This window comes from Salvelinus namaycush, unplaced genomic scaffold (genome assembly GCF_016432855.1).
Source record: "Salvelinus namaycush isolate Seneca unplaced genomic scaffold, SaNama_1.0 Scaffold97, whole genome shotgun sequence".
NCBI classification, from domain to species: domain Eukaryota; kingdom Metazoa; phylum Chordata; class Actinopteri; order Salmoniformes; family Salmonidae; genus Salvelinus; species Salvelinus namaycush.
In genome coordinates, this window is record NW_024061719.1 from 96,295 (window position 1) to 115,245 (window position 18,951).

At 50.5% G+C, this 18,951-nt stretch overlaps 1 protein-coding gene across 1 annotated transcript in view; it reads left to right on the forward strand.

The window, feature by feature from the left end:
* Positions 1-18,951, forward strand: part of poc1b (POC1 centriolar protein B) — a 65,515-nt gene that overhangs the window by 7,865 nt on the left and 38,699 nt on the right. Inside the window, exon 10 of the mRNA XM_038988152.1 lies at positions 97-177. Within this exon, the coding sequence (XP_038844080.1) occupies positions 97-177 (81 nt within the window). The remainder of the gene's footprint in view (positions 1-96; positions 178-18,951) is intronic.

The following is an 18,951-nucleotide window of genomic DNA, read 5'->3' on the forward strand; positions in this document are numbered from 1 at the left end:
TGTAAAATTCATATTCCTATAAATGCATCCATAATGCATACAGGTGGTGTTTGTATTCCTAATGCTTCACACCATTGTTCTCCTCCCTCCCCATAGATCAGTCCCATGGTGGCAGACACCCAGACCACTGCCCCAGCGGTCATAGAGGTGGGCCAGGCCCTCTACACAGCCACTACGGTAAGAACCCTTCTACCCACCAGCACTCTCTCCCTCACAGCCAATCAGCACAGTCAGATGTCATTTTCATCTGGCTATAACTGAGCTGAGTCATCTTCAGTAGGCATGAAACAAAAGGAAACGCTCCAAAACTGAGTGAAACGGGGTCTTTTCCAATTACTGTGTGCCCTAATGAACATGTCCTTGGATTGACCACCAGAATGTGTGTGTAATGGTGCGCCGTCTGAGTTTCCCGGGTAGACTTCATGATGTGTAACATGTATAGTCCACCAGGTGGTGATACAGACCAGTGTTTAATTGTGTCATTGGTGACAACAGCATTATCAACACCTTCTCTGTGCGTGCTCTGTTGCAGTGCCCTGACCCACAATGCACTCAAAGGCATTCACAATACCAGGGAGCTATTTTTGGTTGACAAACAGAGCAACACTGTACTGTAGGCAGCTTGGGCTTCTCTGTGGTTGTAGAAGAACAAAGTAATATGTAGTTTATTCATTCATTCATGAGTTTGTTCATGTGCTCATTCATGTCAGATAGGCCTAAATGGGTGCGCTGCATTGTTGGTAGCATCCAGCATCTTTGTAGATGGTGTGTTGAGTTAATGTTATCACAGTACATGATGTGGGAACAACATGCCTACTGAATATGCAGATCCCATTCAGCCATGTAGGCAGCAAAGAGCTTCTTCTCTCTCTTCTTCTTCTCTAAAAAGTACTGTCTGGCTGCATGTACTATCCTCCTTTTCCTCTCTGTCTGGCTCTCTGTCTGGCTCTCTGTCTGGCTCTCTGTCTGGCTCTCTCGCTCTCTGTCTGGCTCTCTCGCTCTCTGTCTGGCTCTCTCGCTCTCTGTCTGGCTCTCTCTGTCTGGCTCTGTCGCTCTCTCTGTCTGGCTCTGTCGCTCTCTCTGTCTGGCTCTGTCGCTCTCTCTGTCTGGCTCTGTCGCTCTCTCTGTCTGGCTCTGTCGCTCTCTCTGTCTGGCTCTGTCGCTCTCTCTGTCTGGCTCTGTCGCTCTCTCTGTCTGGCTCTGTCTGGCTCTCTCGCTCTCTCGCTCTCTCTGTCTGGCTCTCTCGCTCTCTCGCTTTCTCTGTCTGGCTCTCTCGCTCTCTCTGTCTGGCTCTCTCGCTCTCTCTGTCTGGCTCTCTCGCTCTCTCTGTCTGGCTCTCTCTGTCTGGCTCTCTCGCTCTCTCTGTCTGGCTCTCTCTGTCTGGCTCTCTCGCTCTCTCTGTCTGGCTCTCTCGCTCTCTCTGTCTGGCTCTCTCGCTCTCTCTGTCTGGCTCTCTCGCTCTCTCTGTCTGGCTCTCTCGCTCTCTCTGTCTGGCTCTGTCTGGCTCTGTCGCTCTCTCGCTCTCTCTGTCTGGCTCTGTCTGGCTCTCTCGCTCTCTCGCTCTCTCTGTCTGGCTCTCTCGCTCTCTCGCTCTCTCTGTCTGGCTCTCGCTCTCTCTGTCTGGCTCTCGCTCTCTCTGTCTGGCTCTCTCTGTCTGGCTCTCTCGCTCTCTCTGTCTGGCTCTCTCGCTCTCTCTGTCTGGCTCTCTCGCTCTCTCTGTCTGGCTCTCTCGCTCTCTCTGTCTGGCTCTCTCGCTCTCTCTGTCTGGCTCTCTCGCTCTCTCTGTCTGGCTCTGTCTGGCTCTGTCGCTCTCTCGCTCTCTCTGTCTGGCTCTGTCTGGCTCTCTCGCTCTCTCGCTCTCTCTGTCTGGCTCTCTCGCTCTCTCGCTCTCTCTGTCTGGCTCTCGCTCTCTCTGTCTGGCTCTCGCTCTCTCTGTCTGGCTCTCTCGCTCTCTCTGTCTGGCTCTCTCGCTCTCTCTGTCTGGCTCTCTCGCTCTCTCTGTCTGGCTCTCTCGCTCTCTCTGTCTGGCTCTGTCTGGCTCTCTCTGTCTGGCTCTCTCTGTCTGGCGCTGTCTGGCTCTCTCTGTCTGGCTCTGTCTGGCTCTCTCTGTCTGGCTCTGTCTGGCTCTCTCTGTCTGGCTCTCTCTGTCTGGCTCTCTCTGGCTCTCTCTGTCTGGCTCTCTCTGGCTGGCTCTCTCTGTCTGGCTCTCTCTGTCTGGCTCTCTCTGTCTGGCTCTCTCTGTCTGGCTCTCTCTGTCTGGCTCTCTCTGTCTGGCTCTCTCTGTCTGGCTCTCTCTGTCTGGCTCTCTCTGTCTGGCTCTCTCTGTCTGGCTCTCTCTGTCTGGCTCTCTCTGTCTGGCTCTCTCGCTCTCTCTGTCTGGCTCTCTCTGTCTGGCTCTCTCTGTCTGGCTCTCTCGCTCTCTCTGTCTGGCTCTGTCTCTCGCTCTCTCTGTCTGGCTCTGTCGCTCGCTCTCTCTGTCTGGCTCTGTCGCTCGCTCTCTCTGTCTGGCTCTGTCGCTCGCTCTCTCTGTCTGGCTCTGTCGCTCGCTCTCTCTGTCTGGCTCTCTCGCTCGCTCTCTCTGTCTGGCTCTCTCGCTCGCTCTCTCTGTCTGGCTCTGTCTGGCTCTCTCTGTCTGGCTCTGTCTGGCTCTCTCTGTCTGGCTCTGTCTGGCTCTCTCTGTCTGGCTCTGTCTGGCTCTCTCTGTCTGGCTCTGTCTGGCTCTCTCTGTCTGGCTCTGTCTGGCTCTCTCTGTCTGGCTCTCTCTGTCTGGCTCTCTCTGTCTGGCTCTCTCTGTCTGGCTCTCTCTGTCTGGCTCTCTCGCTCTCTCTGTCTGGCTCTCTCGCTCTCTCTGTCTGGCTCTCTCTGTCTGGCTCTCTCGCTCTCTCTGTCTGGCTCTCTCTGTCTGGCTCTCTCGCTCTCTCTGTCTGGCTCTCTCTGTCTGGCTCTGTCTGGCTCTCTCTGTCTGGCTCTCTCTGTCTGGCTCTCTCTGTCTGGCTCTCTCTGTCTGGCTCTCTCTGTCTGGCTCTCTCGCTCTCTCTGTCTGGCTCTCTCGCTCTCTCTGTCTGGCTCTCTCTGTCTGGCTCTCTCGCTCTCTCTGTCTGGCTCTCTCTGTCTGGCTCTCTCGCTCTCTCTGTCTGGCTCTCTCTGTCTGGCTCTGTCGCTCGCTCTCTGTCTGGCTCTGTCGCTCGCGCTCTGTCTGGCTCTGTCGCTCGCTCTCTCTGTCTGGCTCTGTCGCTCGCTCTCTCTGTCTGGCTCTGTCGCTCGCTCTCTCTGTCTGGCTCTGTCGCTCGCTCTCTCTGTCTGGCTCTGTCGCTCGCTCTCTCTGTCTGGCTCTGTCGCTCGCTCTCTCTGTCTGGCTCTGTCGCTCGCTCTCTCTGTCTGGCTCTGTCGCTCGCTCTCTCTGTCTGGCTCTGTCGCTCGCTCTCTCTGTCTGGCTCTGTCGCTCGCTCTCTCTGTCTGGCTCTGTCGCTCGCTCTCTCTGTCTGGCTCTGTCGCTCGCTCTCTCTGTCTGGCTCTGTCGCTCGCTCTCTCTGTCTGGCTCTGTCGCTCGCTCTCTCTGTCTGGCTCTGTCGCTCGCTCTCTCTGTCTGGCTCTGTCGCTCGCTCTCTCTGTCTGGCTCTGTCGCTCGCTCTCTCTGTCTGGCTCTGTCGCTCGCTCTCTCTGTCTGGCTCTGTCGCTCGCTCTCTCTGTCTGGCTCTGTCGCTCGCTCTCTCTGTCTGGCTCTGTCGCTCGCTCTCTCTGTCTGGCTCTGTCGCTCGCTCTCTCTGTCTGGCTCTGTCGCTCGCTCTCTCTGTCTGGCTCTGTCGCTCGCTCTCTCTGTCTGGCTCTGTCGCTCGCTCTCTCTGTCTGGCTCTGTCGCTCGCTCTCTCTGTCTGGCTCTGTCGCTCGCTCTCTCTGTCTGGCTCTGTCGCTCGCTCTCTCTGTCTGGCTCTGTCGCTCGCTCTCTCTGTCTGGCTCTGTCGCTCGCTCTCTCTGTCTGGCTCTGTCGCTCGCTCTCTCTGTCTGGCTCTGTCGCTCGCTCTCTCTGTCTGGCTCTGTCGCTCGCTCTCTCTGTCTGGCTCTGTCGCTCGCTCTCTCTGTCTGGCTCTGTCGCTCGCTCTCTCTGTCTGGCTCTGTCGCTCGCTCTCTCTGTCTGGCTCTGTCGCTCGCTCTCTCTGTCTGGCTCTGTCGCTCGCGCTCTCTCTGTCTGTCTGTCTGGCTCTGTCGCTCGCGCTCTGTCTGGCTCTGTCTGTCTGTCTGGCTCTGTCTGTCTGTCTGTCTGGCTCTGTCTGTCTGGCTCTGTCTGTCTGTCTGTCTGGCTCTGTCTGTCTGTCTGGCTCTGTCGCTCGCGCTCTGTCTGGCTCTGTCGCTCGCGCTCTGTCTGTCTGGCTCTGTCTGGCTCTGTCTGTCTGTCTGGGTCTGTCTGTCTGTCTGGGTCTGTCTGTCTGGCTCTGTCTGTCTGGCTCTGTCTGTCTGGCTCTGTCTGGCTCTGTCTGTCTGTCTGTCTGGCTCTGTCTGTCTGTCTGTCTGGCTCTGTCTGTCTGTCTGTCTGGCTCTGTCTGTCTGGCTCTGTCTGTCTGTCTGTCTGGCTCTGTCTGTCTGTCTGTCTGGCTCTGTCTGTCTGTCTGTCTGGCTCTGTCTGTCTGTCTGGCTCTGTCTGTCTGTCTGTCTGGCTCTGTCTGTCTGTCTGTCTGGCTCTGTCTGTCTGTCTGTCGGGCTCTGTCTGTCTGTCTGTCTGGCTCTGTCTGTCTGTCTGTCGCTCGCCCTCTGTCTGTCTGTCGGGCTCTGTCGCTCGCCCTCTGTCGGGCTCTGTCGCTCGCGCTCTGTCTGGCTCTGTCGCTCGCGCTCTGTCTGGCTCTGTCGCTCGCGCTCTGTCTGGCTCTGTCGCTCGCGCTCTGTCTGGCTCTGTCGCTCGCGCTCTGTCGCTCGCGCTCTGTCTGGCTCTGTCGCTCGCGCTCTGTCGCTCGCGCTCTGTCTGGCTCTGTCGCTCGCGCTCTGTCTGGCTCTGTCGCTCGCGCTCTGTCTGGCTCTGTCGCTCGCGCTCTGTCTGGCTCTGTCGCTCGCGCTCTGTCTGGCTCTGTCGCTCGCGCTCTGTCTGGCTCTGTCGCTCGCGCTCTGTCTGGCTCTGTCGCTCGCGCTCTGTCTGGCTCTGTCGCTCGCGCTCTGTCTGGCTCTGTCGCTCGCGCTCTGTCTGGCTCTGTCGCTCGCGCTCTGTCTGGCTCTGTCGCTCGCGCTCTGTCTGGCTCTGTCGCTCGCGCTCTGTCTGGCTCTGTCGCTCGCGCTCTGTCTGGCTCTGTCGCTCGCGCTCTGTCTGGCTCTGTCGCTCGCGCTCTGTCTGGCTCTCTGTCGCTCGCGCTCTGTCTGGCTCTCTGTCTGTCTGTCTGGCTCTCTGTCTGTCTGTCTGGCTCTCTGTCTGTCTGTCTGGCTCTCTGTCTGTCTGTCTGGCTCTCTGTCTGTCTGTCTGGCTCTCGCGCTCTGTCTGGCTCTGTCGCTCGCGCTCTGTCTGGCTCTGTCGCTCGCGCTCTGTCTGGCTCTGTCGCTCGCGCTCTGTCTGGCTCTGTCGCTCGCGCTCTGTCTGGCTCTGTCGCTCGCGCTCTGTCTGGCTCTGTCGCTCGCGCTCTGTCTGGCTCTGTCGCTCGCGCTCTGTCTGGCTCTGTCGCTCGCGCTCTGTCTGGCTCTGTCGCTCGCGCTCTGTCTGGCTCTGTCGCTCGCGCTCTGTCTGGCTCTGTCGCTCGCGCTCTCTCTGGCTCTGTCGCTCTCTCTGGCTCTGTCGCTCTCTCTGTCTGGCTCTGTCGCTCTCTCTGTCTGGCTCTCTCTGTCTGGCTCTGTCGCTCGCTTGTTCGCTCTGTGTGTCGCTCGCTTGTTCGCTCTGTGTGTCACTCGCTTGTTCGCTCTGTGTGTCGCTCGCTTGTTCGCTCTGGCTTGCTCTGTCGCTCTGGCTTGCTCTGTCGCTCTGGCTTGCTCTCTCGCTCTGTCGCTCTGGCTTGCTCTCTCGCTCTGTCGCTCTGGCTTGCTCTCTCGCTCTGGCTTGCTCTCTCGCTCTGGCTTGCTCTCTCGCTCTGTCGCTCTGGCTTGCTCTCTCGCTCTGTCGCTCTGGCTTGCTCTCTCGCTCTGTCGCTCTGGCTTGCTCTCTCGCTCTGTCGCTCTGGCTTGCTCTGTCGCTCTGTCGCTCTGGCTTGCTCTGTCGCTCTGTCGCTCTGGCTTGCTCTGTCGCTCTGTCGCTCTGGCTTGCTCTGTCGCTCTGGCTTGCTCTCTCGCTCTGTCGCTCTGGCTTGCTCTCTCGCTCTGTCGCTCTGGCTTGCTCTCTCGCTCTGGCTTGCTCTCTCGCTCTGGCTTGCTCTCTCGCTCTGGCTTGCTCTCTCGCTCTGGCTTGCTCTCTCGCTCTGGCTTGCTCTCTCGCTCTGGCTTGCTCTCTCGCTCTCTCGCTCTGGCTTGCTCTCTCGCTCTGTCGCTCTGGCTTGCTCTCTCGCTCTGTCGCTCTGGCTTGCTCTCTCGCTCTGTCGCTCTGGCTTGCTCTCTCGCTCTGTCGCTCTGGCTTGCTCTCTCGCTCTGTCGCTCTGGCTTGCTCTCTGTCTCTGTCGCTCGCTTGTTCGCTCTGGCTCGCTCTCTGTCTCTCTCGCTCTCTGTGTCGCTCGCTTGTTCGCTCTGGCTCGCTCTCTGTCTCTCTCGCTCTCTGTGTCGCTCGCTTGTTCGCTCTGGCTCGCTCTGTCTGGCTCGCTCGCTCTCTTTGTCTGTCTGTCTGGCTTGCTCTGTCTGGCTTGCTCTCTCCGTGTGTGAGGTTGGCTTGGCTTCCTGTGTGAGTCGCCAGAGCGTCGCTGAGTGGATGCCCGTGCCTGCCAGCAGAGAGAGGGAGAGAAAGTGAAGCAGTGAGAGTAAAGCATCTCCCAGACTAACACACACACTCTGTTAGCTAACAGAGGCCTGTACTGAATGAAAGCACTAGGGTGGTTCACCCCCTGGTCCTTCCCTGTCAGCTCCCATCACCGGGAAGGACTACTAGATATCCTCCAAACCCACACAGTATCTTCCTGCCCTGGGTTAGTGTTTCCTAATGTTGCTTCCTTAACAAGCGTAGTGAGGGAGGGAGGGAGGGGCTGAATTCTGCTTGGAGGGGGTCTTTACCCACTGACAGTCATTATTTCAGGGTGATTCCGTCTGTGTGAGTATGCTTTTATATGTTATAGGCTGTTTGTGCGTATGCATGTGTTTGTCTTGGAGACTTTTGTGTGTGTGTATGTAGGCTTTCATAAGTGTGTGGCGGGGTACAGTGTGCCTATGCCGATGAGGCTACATGCCAATGTTATGTATGCTTCCGTGCGTAAATCTATGGGGTAAATTGTGACGCACTTTGACATGACTCAATTCCTGTAGATTCTCATTGCTTTCTACTTAATTGCCTGTTCTCTCTTCCCCTTTGTTCTCTGGCTCTTTTTCTCATTCTCCCTCTCTTGCCCTCTTATTCTCGTTCTCTCAATTCAAATGGCTTTATTGGCATGAAACGTGTTACCACATACAGTGCATTCGTAAAGTATTCAGACTGAGACTTTTTCCACATTTTTGTTACGTTACAGCCTTATTCTAAATGTTATTAAATGTTTTCCTCATCAATCTACATAATACCCCATTATGACGACGTGAATACAGGTTTTTAGAAATTTTTGCTAATTTATTAAAAAATAAAAACAGATACTTTATTTACATTAGTATTCAGACCGTTTGTTTTGAGACTCGAAATTGAGCTCAGGTGCATCCTGTTTCCATTGATCATCCTTAAGATGTTTCTACAACTTGGAGTCCACCTGTGGTAAATTTATTGATTTGGAAAAGCACACACCTGTCTATATAAGGTCCCACAGTTGACAGTGCATGTCAGAGCAAAAACAAAGCCATGAGGTCGAAGGAATCGTCCGTAGAGCTCCGAGACAGGATTGTGTCGAGGCACACCTCTGTGGAAGGGTACCCAAACATTTCTGCAGCATTGAAGGTCCCCAAGAACACAGTGGCCTCCATCATTCTTAAATGGAAGAAGTTTGGAACCACCAAGACTCTTCCTAGAGTTGGCTCCCCGGCCAAACTGAGCAATCAGGGGAGAAGGGCCTTGGTGAGGGAGGTGACTAAGAGCCCGATGGTCACTCAGACAGAGCTCCAGAGTTCCTCTGTGGAGATGGGAGAACCTTCCAGAAGGACAAACATCTCTGCAGTACTCCACAAATCAGGCCTTTATGGTAGAGGCCAGATGGAAGCCACTCCTCTGTAAAAGGCACATGACAGCCCACTTGGAGTTTGCCAAAAGGCACCTAAAGGACTCTCAGACCATGAGAAACAAGATTCTTAGGTCTGATGAAACCAAGATGTGACTCTTTGGCGTGAATGCCAAGTGTCATGTCTGGAGAAAACCTGGTACCATCCCTACGGTGACGCGTGGTGGCAGCATCAGGCTGTGGGGATGTATTTCAGCGGCAGGGTCTCGGAGACTAGTCAGGATCGAGGGAAAGATGAACGGAGCAAAGTACAGAGATCCTTGATGAAAACCTGCCCCAAAGCGCTCAGATTGAGGGGAAAAAATAAGTATGTATGTACAGTTGAAGTCGGATTTACACTTATGTTGGAGTCATTAAAACTCGTTTTTCAACCACTCCACAAATTTCTTGTTAACAAACTATAGTGTTTGCAAGTCGGTTAGGACATCTACTTTGTGCATGACACAAGTCATTTTTCCAACAATTGTTAACAGACAGATTATTTCACTTATAATTCACTGTATCACAATTCCAGTGGGTCAGAAGTTTAATACACTAAGTTGACTGTGCCTTTTAAACAGCTTGGAAAATGACATAAAAGGATGTCATGTCTTTAGAAGCTTCTGATAGGCTAATTGACATCATTTGAGTCAATTGGAGGTGTACCTGTGGATGTATTTCTAGGCCTACCTTCAAACTCAGTGCCTCTTTGCTTGACATCATGGGAAAATCTAAAGAAATTAGCCAAGACCTCAGCAAAAAATTGTAGACCTCCACAAGTCTGGTTCATCCTTGGGAGCAATTTCCTGATGCCTGAAGGTACCACATTCATCTGTACAAACAATAGAATGCAAGTATAAACACCATGGGACCATGCAGCCGTCATACCGCTCAGGAAGGAGACGCTTTTCTGTCTCCTAGAGATGAATGTACTTTGGTGTGAAAAGTGCAAATCAATCCCAGAACAACAGCAAAGGACCCTGTGAAGATGCTGGAGGAAACGGGTACAAAAGTATCTATATCCACATTAAAACCAGTCCTATATCGACATAACCTGAAAGGCCGCTCATCAAGGAAGAAGCCACTGCTTCAAAAACGCCATAAAGCCAGACTATGGTTTGCAACTGCACATGGGGACAAAGATTGTACTTTTTGGAGAAATGTCCTCTGGTCTGATGAAACAAAAATTTAACCGTTTGGCCATAATGACCATCATTATGTTTGGAGGAAAAAGGGGGAGGCTTGCAAGCCGAAGATCCCAACCGTGAAGCACTGGGGTGGCAGCATCATGTTGTGGGGGTGCGTTGCTGCAGGAGGGACTGGTGCACTTCACAAAATAGATGGCATCACGAGGCAGGACAATTATGTGGATATATTGACGCAACATCTCAAGACATCAGTCAGGAAGTTAAAGCTTGTTCGCAAATGGGTCTTCCAAATGGACAATGACCCCAAGCATACTTCCAAAGTTGTGGAAAATGGCTTAAGGACAACAAAGTCAAGGTATTGGAGTGGCCATCACAAAGCCCTGACCTTAATCCTATAGAAAATTTGTAGGCAGAACTGAACAAGTGTGTGCGAGCAAGGAGGCCTATAAACCTGACTCAGTTACACCAGCTCTGTCAGGAGGAATAGGACAACGTTCACCCAACTTATTGTGGGAAGCTTGTGGAAGGCTACCTGAAACGGTTGACCCAAGTTAAACAATTTAAAGGCAATGTTACCAAATACTAATTGAGTGTATGTAAGCGTCTGACCCACTGGGAATGTGATGAAAGAAATCAAATCTGAAATAAATCATTCTCTTTCCTATTTTTTGGACATTTCACATTCTTAAAATAAAGTGTTGATCCAAACTGACCTAAGACAGGGAATTTTTACTAGGAATAAATGTCAGGAATTGTGAAACTGAGTTGAAATGTATTTGGCTAAGGTGTATGTAAACTTCCAACTTCAACTGTGTGTAATCCATTTTAGAATAAGGCTGTAACAAACCAATGTTTTAAAGTCAAGGGGTCTGAATACTTTCTGAATGTGAGATTTTTTTATTTAACTAGGCAAGTCAGTTAAGAACATATTCTTATTGACAGTGACGGCCTACACCGGCCAAACCCGGATGACCCTGGGCCAACTGTGCGCCGCCCTATGGGATTCCCAATCACGGCCGGTTGTGATAGTCTGGATTTGAACCAGGGTTTCTGCTGTGCCACTCGGAAGCCCAGTGTGTGTGTGTGTGTGTGTTGGGGATGACTCAAAGGCAAATGGTGCATTCATGTTTTTCCACTGCTCTGCTGTGTCCCTCGCCTGCCTGTCTGTCATCTCACTCCGCCTCCTCTCTGGGTTAGTGGCTGAGACAATGGGAGTGTACCTTGAGTGTCAACTGAATTTGCGTTCAACTGAACTACATGAAGTAGGCAGGTGTGAAATTAGTCCAGAGCAAATGGCAATATGATGTAATACAATTTGTTTTCTTTTGTCATGCTACCGTGTAAACAAGACTCTGCCAGCACCAAAGCTTCCGGCCTGTGCAGTAGGAACAGGAAATACAGGATATTGGATGGCCCAGAGGTGTGGATACCAGATTTAAGTGCTGTGGATAGAAGAGCACGAGTGACCAGACATGATGGAAGTGGCTTAAGATAGACAGACACACACACACACACACACACACACACACACACACACACAGTCCCCAGGGGAGCCAGGGTCACTTTCCACCAGGAGAGGAGAGCTGGCAGAGATTTCCGCCTAACCGCGTGAGAGTGAACTCCACGTACAGAGAAATACACTGAGGGATGTGTACCAAACTACTATAGGCCCTAAAAAAAAAAATATCTATCACGATAAATTGACTCAATTATCATGACAACATTAGTGTGCACCAGTTCACTTTTGTGTTAACCTTGAAACTACTGCTTTCAATGTTTTAGCTATCAATTGTCTTGTTCTAATGGCCCATATTGTCCAAGCTCTATCTTTAGACTTCCTCCTAACCGCCTGGGAGTGAACACTATGCTTAAAATAAATATTCTGTGTATGTTCTATGCACTTAGAAGGCTTCTGATGTGCCAACATGAACATGATTTCTCTCAATGAATGCTCCGTCTTTTCAGGTCCTGTAAAGATATTGATCGAAATGAACCATCTCTCCTCTGAGTAACACAAAGGCCTGCATATCGACATTGTCCTTTTTGCTGTTATGTGATGTACTTATTGTGGAGGTGGTGTTCCTGTAACTGAGATGTTTACGCAACATTTCCCAACTAGTCAATCGTCTGGTGATGATGGGGACAAAACGGAAAACGTCGCAAGACACTCTATACATCTGCTATTCCTCTATCGGCCCTCTCCCTCCAAGCAGCCCTCACTGCAGTCGCTGTGGCGTTGGCATCATGTGAGTGGCCAAACATGATCTCACTCATCAAAGATACAAGCGGGGCAAGCCTGATCACTAATTTAGTAGGGTTTTCTCGGTCTCTCCTTCTCTCCCTCACTCAGTCTCTCTTCCTCATCTCCCCCTTATGCAGTGAGCACTCAGACTCAGAGGAAGCAGGCAGGCTGTTGCTTGAGGGCTGTGCTGCTGCCTTGGACTACCCAAGGCTGGCCCACTTATGAGGCAGGATTAGGTGGCTGCACATGGTGGCAGATTGACAAGGTCGGCATTTTCTGAGCTAAACTGACAAAGACCCATCTCCAACAACACAGAAAACCTCACATAATTCTGCCCAAATACAATGACAATTTCTCTCAACCAGTGGCATATGGGCTTTTTAGGTGAGCGCTGATGGCGCCCTATGATAAGCTGTGCCCACTTGTCAAAGGCAGGGGTGCAAAATATTTATCTTGTCGAATCCAAGCACGCCTCTCCGGGGTACTGTTGGAGTTACGAATCGCTGCGGCACTCCAACATTTAGTCTGAAAAATAATCTAAGGTAAATCACGTAGCAGATATAGGGTATAGTAGAAAGAGTATGTGGCCTTTTCTGTAGTCTACAGGCTGGAGATAAAATCTATGACAATATAATGCGACAGATACTTTTTACCTAACTTCTCAGATCAAATAGCCTAACCTAAATGGTCGCCCAATCAAATAAAAAAATGCACCGACATACATTTACATTTACATTTAAGTCATTTAGCAGACGCTCTTATCCAGAGCGACTTACAAATTGGTGCATTCACCTTATGACATCCAGTGGAACAGCCACTTTACAATAGTGCATCTAAATCTTTTAAGGGGGGGGGGGGGGGGGGGTCAGAAGGATTGCTTTATCCTATCCTAGGTATTCCTTAAAGAGGTGGGGTTTCAGGTGTCTCCGGAAGGTGGTGATTGACTCCGCTGTCCTGGCGTCGTGAGGGAGTTTGTTCCACCATTGGGGTGCCAGAGCAGCGAACAGTTTTGACTGGGCTGAGCGGGAACTGTACTTCCTCAGTGGTAGGGAGGCGAGCAGGCCAGAGGTGGATGAACGCAGTGCCCTTGTTTGGGTGTAGGGCCTGATCAGAGCCTGAAGGTACTGAGGTGCCGTTCCCCTCACAGCGCCGTAGGCAAGCACCATGGTCTTGTAGCGGATGCGAGCTTCAACTGGAAGCCAGTGGAGAGAGCGGAGGAGCGGGGTGACGTGAGAGAACTTGGGAAGGTTGAACACCAGACGGGCTGCGGCGTTCTGGATGAGTTGTAGGGGTTTAATGGCACAGGCAGGGAGCCCAGCCAACAGCGAGTTGCAGTAATCCAGACGGGAGATGACAAGTGCCTGGATTAGGACCTGCGCCGCTTCCTGTGTGAGGCAGGGTCGTACTCTGCGGATGTTGTAGAGCATGAACCTACAGGAACGGGCCACCGCCTTGATGTTAGTTGAGAACGACAGGGTGTTGTCCAGGATCACGCCAAGGTTCTTAGCGCTCTGGGAGGAGGACACAATGGAGTTGTCAACCGTGATGGCGAGATCATGGAACGGGCAGTCCTTCCCCGGGAGGAAGAGCAGCTCCGTCTTGCCGAGGTTCAGCTTGAGGTGGTGATCCGTCATCCACACTGATATGTCTGCCAGACATGCAGAGATGCGATTCGCCACCTGGTCATCAGAAGGGGGAAAGGAGAAGATTAATTGTGTGTCGTCTGCATAGCAATGATAGGAGAGACCATGTGAGGTTATGACAGAGCCAAGTGACTTGGTGTATAGCGAGAATAGGAGAGGGCCTAGAACAGAGCCCTGGGGGACACCAGTGGTGAGAGCACGTGGTGAGGAGACAGATTCTCGCCACGCCACCTGGTAGGAGCGACCTGTCAGGTAGGACGCAATCCAAGCGTGGGCCGCGCCGGAGATGCCCAACTCGGAGAGGGTGGAGAGGAGGATCTGATGGTTCACAGTATCGAAGGCAGCCGATAGGTCTAGAAGGATGAGAGCAGAGGAGAGAGAGTTAGCTTTAGCAGTGCGGAGCGGAGCGCCTCCGTGATACAGAGAAGAGCAGTCTCAGTTGAATGACTAGTCTTGAAACCTGACTGATTTGGATCAAGAAGGTCATTCTGAGAGAGATAGCAGGAGAGCTGGCCAAGGACGGCACGTTCAAGAGTTTTGGAGAGAAAAGAAAGAAGGGATACTGGTCTGTAGTTGTTGACATCGGAGGGATCGAGTGTAGGTTTTTTCAGAAGGGGTGCAACTCTCGCTCTCTTGAAGACGGAAGGGACGTAGCCAGCGGTCAAGGATGAGTTGATGAGCGAGGTGAGGTAAGGGAGAAGGTCTCCGGAAATGGTCTGGAGAAGAGAGGAGGGGATAGGGTCAAGCGGGCAGGTTGTTGGGCGGCCGGCCGTCACAAGACGCGAGATTTCATCTGGAGAGAGAGGGGAGAAAGAGGTCAAAGCACAGGGTAGGGCAGTGTGAGCAGAACCAGCGGTGTCGTTTGACTTAGCAAACGAGGATCGGATGTCGTCGACCTTCTTTTCAAAATGGTTGACGAAGTCATCTGCAGAGAGGGAGGAGGGGGGGGGGGGAGGGGGAGGAGGATTCAGGAGGGAGGAGAAGGTGGCAAAGAGCTTCCTAGGGTTAGAGGCAGATGCTTGGAATTTAGAGTGGTAGAAAGTGGCTTTAGCAGCAGAGACAGAAGAGGAAAATGTAGAGAGGAGGGAGTGAAAGGATGCCAGGTCCGCAGGGAGGCGAGTTTTCCTCCATTTCCGCTCGGCTGCCCGGAGCCCTGTTCTGTGAGCTCGCAATGAGTCGTCGAGCCACGGAGCGGGAGGGGAGGACCGAGCCGGCCTGGAGGATAGGGGACATAGAGAGTCAAAGGATGCAGAAAGGGAGGAGAGGAGGGTTGAGGAGGCAGAATCAGGAGATAGGTTGGAGAAGGTTTGAGCAGAGGGAAGAGATGATAGGATGGAAGAGGAGAGAGTAGCGGGGGAGAGAGAGCGGAGGTTGGGACGGCGCGATACCATCCGAGTAGGGGCAGTGTGGGAAGTGTTGGATGAGAGCGAGAGGGAAAAGGATACAAGGTAGTGGTCGGAGACTTGGAGGTTAGTGGAAGAACAGCATCTAGTAAAGATGAGGTCAAGCGTATTGCCTGCCTTGTGAGTAGGGGGGGAAGGTGAGAGGGTGAGGTCAAAAGAGGAGAGGAGTGGAAAGAAGGAGGCAGAGAGGAATGAGTCAAAGGTAGACGTGGGGAGGTTAAAGTCACCCAGAACTGTGAGAGGTGAGCCGTCCTCAGGAAAGGAGCTTATCAAGGCATCAAGCTCATTGATGAACTCTCCGAGGGAACCTGGAGGGCGATAAATGATAAGGATGTTAAGCTTGAAAGGGCTGGTAACTGTGACAGCATGGAATTCAAAGGAGGCGATAGACAGATGGGTAAGGGGAGAAAGAGAGAATGACCACTTGGGAGAGATGAGGATCCCGGTGCCACCACCCCGCTGACCAGAAGCTCTCGGGGTGTGCGAGAACACGTGGGCAGACGAAGAGAGAGCAGTAGGAGTAGCAGTGTTATCTGTGGTGATCCATGTTTCCGTCAGTGCCAAGAAGTCGAGGGACTGGAGGGAAGCATAAGCTGAGATGAACTCTGCCTTGTTGGCCGCAGATCGGCAGTTCCAGAGGCTACCGGAGACCTGGAACTCCACGTGGGTCGTGCGCGCTGGGACCACCAGGTTAGGGTGGCCGCGGCCACGCGGTGTGAAGCGTTTGTATGGTCTGTGCAGAGAGGAGAGAACAGGGATAGACAGACACATAGTTGACAGGCTACAGAAGAGGCTACGCTAATGCAAAGGAGATTGGAATGACAAGTGGACTACACGTCTCGAATGTTCAGAAAGTTAAGCTTACGTTGCAAAAATCTTATTGACTAAAATGATTAAAATGATACAGTACTGCTGAAGTAGGCTGGCTAGCAGTGGCTGCGTTGTTGACTTTGTTTGAAAGTGTAGCTGGCTAGGTAACCTCGATAGCTGGCTAGGTAACCTCGGTAACTGGCCAGATAATTAGTCTAAACTACACAAATGTCTTAGATACAAGGACAGCAAAGACAACTATGTAGCTAGCTAACACTAGCTAGCTAACACTACACTAATCAAATCGTTCCGTTGTAATGTAATAGTTTCTACAGTGCTGCTATTCGGTAGAAGTTGGCTAGCTAGCAGTGTTAGCAGTGTTGACTAGCAGTATTGACTAGGTAGGAGAACGGCAGCGCGGCGGACGAAAATAGCTGGCTAGCTAACCGAAAATTACTCTAGACTCCACAGTTATCTTAGATACAAGGACAGCAAAGACAACTATGTAGCCAGCTAACACTACACTAATCAAGTCGTTCCGTAGTTCCGTTGAATGTAAGAGTTTCTACAGTGCTGCTATTCGGTGGCTAGCTGGCTAGCTAGCAGTGTTGATTACGTTACGTTACGTTAAAAGGACGAAAATAGCTGGCTAGCTAACCTAGAAAATCGCTCTAAACTACACAATTATCTTTGATACAAAGACGGCTATGTAGCTAGCTAAGATCAAACAAATCAAACCGTTGTACTGTAATGAAATGAAATGAAATGTGATACTACCTGTAGAGCGAAGCGGAATGCGACCGGGTTGTTGAATGCGGAAGTGATGCTGTGAACATGTTAACAAACATACACTATATATACAAAAGCATGTGGACACCCCTTCAAATTAGTGGATTTGCCAATTTTAGCCACACCAGTGTATAAAATCGAGCACACAGCCATGCAGTCTTCATAGACAAACATTGGCAGTAGAATGGCCTTCGTGAAGATCTCTGACTTTCAATGTGTCACTGTCATAGGTTGCCACCTTTCCAACAAGTTAGTTTGTCAAATTTCTGCCCTGCTAGAGCTGTCCTGGTCATCTGTAAGTGCTGTTATTGTGACGTGGAAACGTCTAGGAGCAACAACGGCTTAGCCCCAAAGTGGTATGCCACAGAAGCTCAGAGAACGGGACCAGCGAGTTAGTGCTAGTTTGACCACCAGAGGGCATCTTTGAGAAGCATTTGATAGCTTTCAATAGTGGCTGTACTAGAGAATGCAGGCACGTGGGAGACCGGGGTTTAATTCCCCGACGGGGAGGAATGAGTAAGCTGTCCTTGTAAAATAAGAATTTGTTCCTAACTGATTCCAAGTGTGTTATTTCATAGTTGTGATGTCTTCACTATTATTCTACAATGTAGAAAATAGTAAAAATATAGAAAAACCCTGGAATGTGTAGGTGTCAACTTTTGACTGGTACTTGCTTAATTCATTTGATTAATATTATGGTTCAGTGAAAATTAAAAATCTCATTGATTTATCAAGACCAGTCCCCATGCTTATCTCAGAGCAGCGCGAAACTGTGCTAAAATAGTTGTAGGCTTTTGCTTCAAATCCTAACGCTTCTAACTTCAATATGCTTTTTAAATATGACCTACACCACTTTTAACAGCACATTACTCAACACTAGTGAGACTCAGGTCGCCTACAGTATATACAAAATATGACGTGACTCTCCTCCAATAATTACATATAGAGGATTCTAAATTAAAACCAAAAGCCGCCTCATGGGTCTCCCGGTGGCGGCCGGCACGGGTATCTGTAGCAACGCATTTTGCATTGACTTAAACAGCTACGCCACTGGGGAGGCCCCATCCACAAAGTATCAAAATACAGAGAGGTGTTGGTAAAGGTATATTGTCCTGCTAATACCCCATAATGGGCTATTATAATACTGTACATGGTGTCCAGGTCAGGAAAACCAAAACATTTATTTATTAAAGACTATCAGTAAGAATGTTGGTACTTATTTTGATCCAAAGCCATGAATGAGTGAGTCACTCAGCTTTATGTAGGTGCTGCTATATGACTGTGCCATCAACTTGATTACATATAACGATATTTGAGGTTATTTTTGTTTAAAAAAAGTGAGCCATTGTTATCTGAATAAAGGCCAAAACATTTATTTCTGTTTTTAGAGGGAGAGAAACGCTGGGCCAATTGTGTGCCGCCCATTAAGGCCAAAATATAGCCCTGCTAATCGCCATAATGGCGCTGTACAACGTGGCCGTGTGTGTTTGAAAGAGTATTTTTATAATTATTTTATTAACGAAAGCATAAAGATGCTGATGAAGAAATACAGTACTGTACAGTATATGCTTTTACATTTGGATAATGCATTTTGAAGATATAATCCACTTGCATTTGTTTATTAGGCTTCTGTCGAGTCTGACAAGTAAACATAGCAAAGTGCCTAATTCCTTATATAAGGGAGAGCAGGCCATGTCCAGACTTTCTCGGTGTCCTCATTAACTCTGTCTTTAATGCTTTTTCGGGTTGCATCAGTCATGAACAGAAACTTCTGAGACAAAGTATTAATGATGAACACCCGGAGGTTCACTGGTAAGCCACATTTGCCTCGGTTGGTGGTCTGTGCCCACTCGTCGTATCTCTCTTTGGTTACACATCCTTGGAATAGCATAACGGTCTGGATGGACCTTGCTGTGCCTGGTGAGCAGTTGGTCAAGTTCTGTTGTCAGAAGAGGAATGGAAATGTCAGGGTGAACTGACGAACCTGACTGGTATGTTGACTCTGCCTGTCGGTGGTGGAGTTCCAGAGCTCACGTGTGCCTGGCATGGATTGTGACTCCATCTTGGTCCTCGCACTCTTCAACGTGTCATTCTACGCCTGACTCCGCCAATGCCACCTGGCTCTGGACAAATGCATCAGCTGTCATCTGTATCTCTGCCCTCTGATAATGTTTCTCTTTCTGCTGGTCTGCCTTCAATGACTCGATCTCGGTCTTCAAAGTTTGAATCTGATCCATGTGCACCTTTATCAGATGAGCAGGATGGTACCGCCCTGAGCCCCCATCGATTACAGTGGCCTATGATAGAAACGGTAGATCACTTAAGAATTAAAAGTGACTCCAACACATGCTGCGTACACATTTTAAGAATCTAGCAAAACTAACCACTTTCTTGGCAACCATGTGTTTTTTCGGTGCGACCCCTTATCCAGCCCTTAGTCCTCTGATCTCCACGGATGGTTGTTGGCATGTTTGTATGCTCTGCAAAAACAAAATCATGTTTTTAGTATACAATTTAAAAATATATATATATGAGTTTTTTTAATTTTATTACACAGTATGCCTACACGTTGATAGGCTATATGCATTTAAAAAAAAAAATGCACTGAAACAAATGCACTGAAACCAAATAGTGATCCTCTCAGCTCTGGCTCATTTTCAAGTCTTCTCTGAAAGGGTAGCACCATAGAAAGAAGCT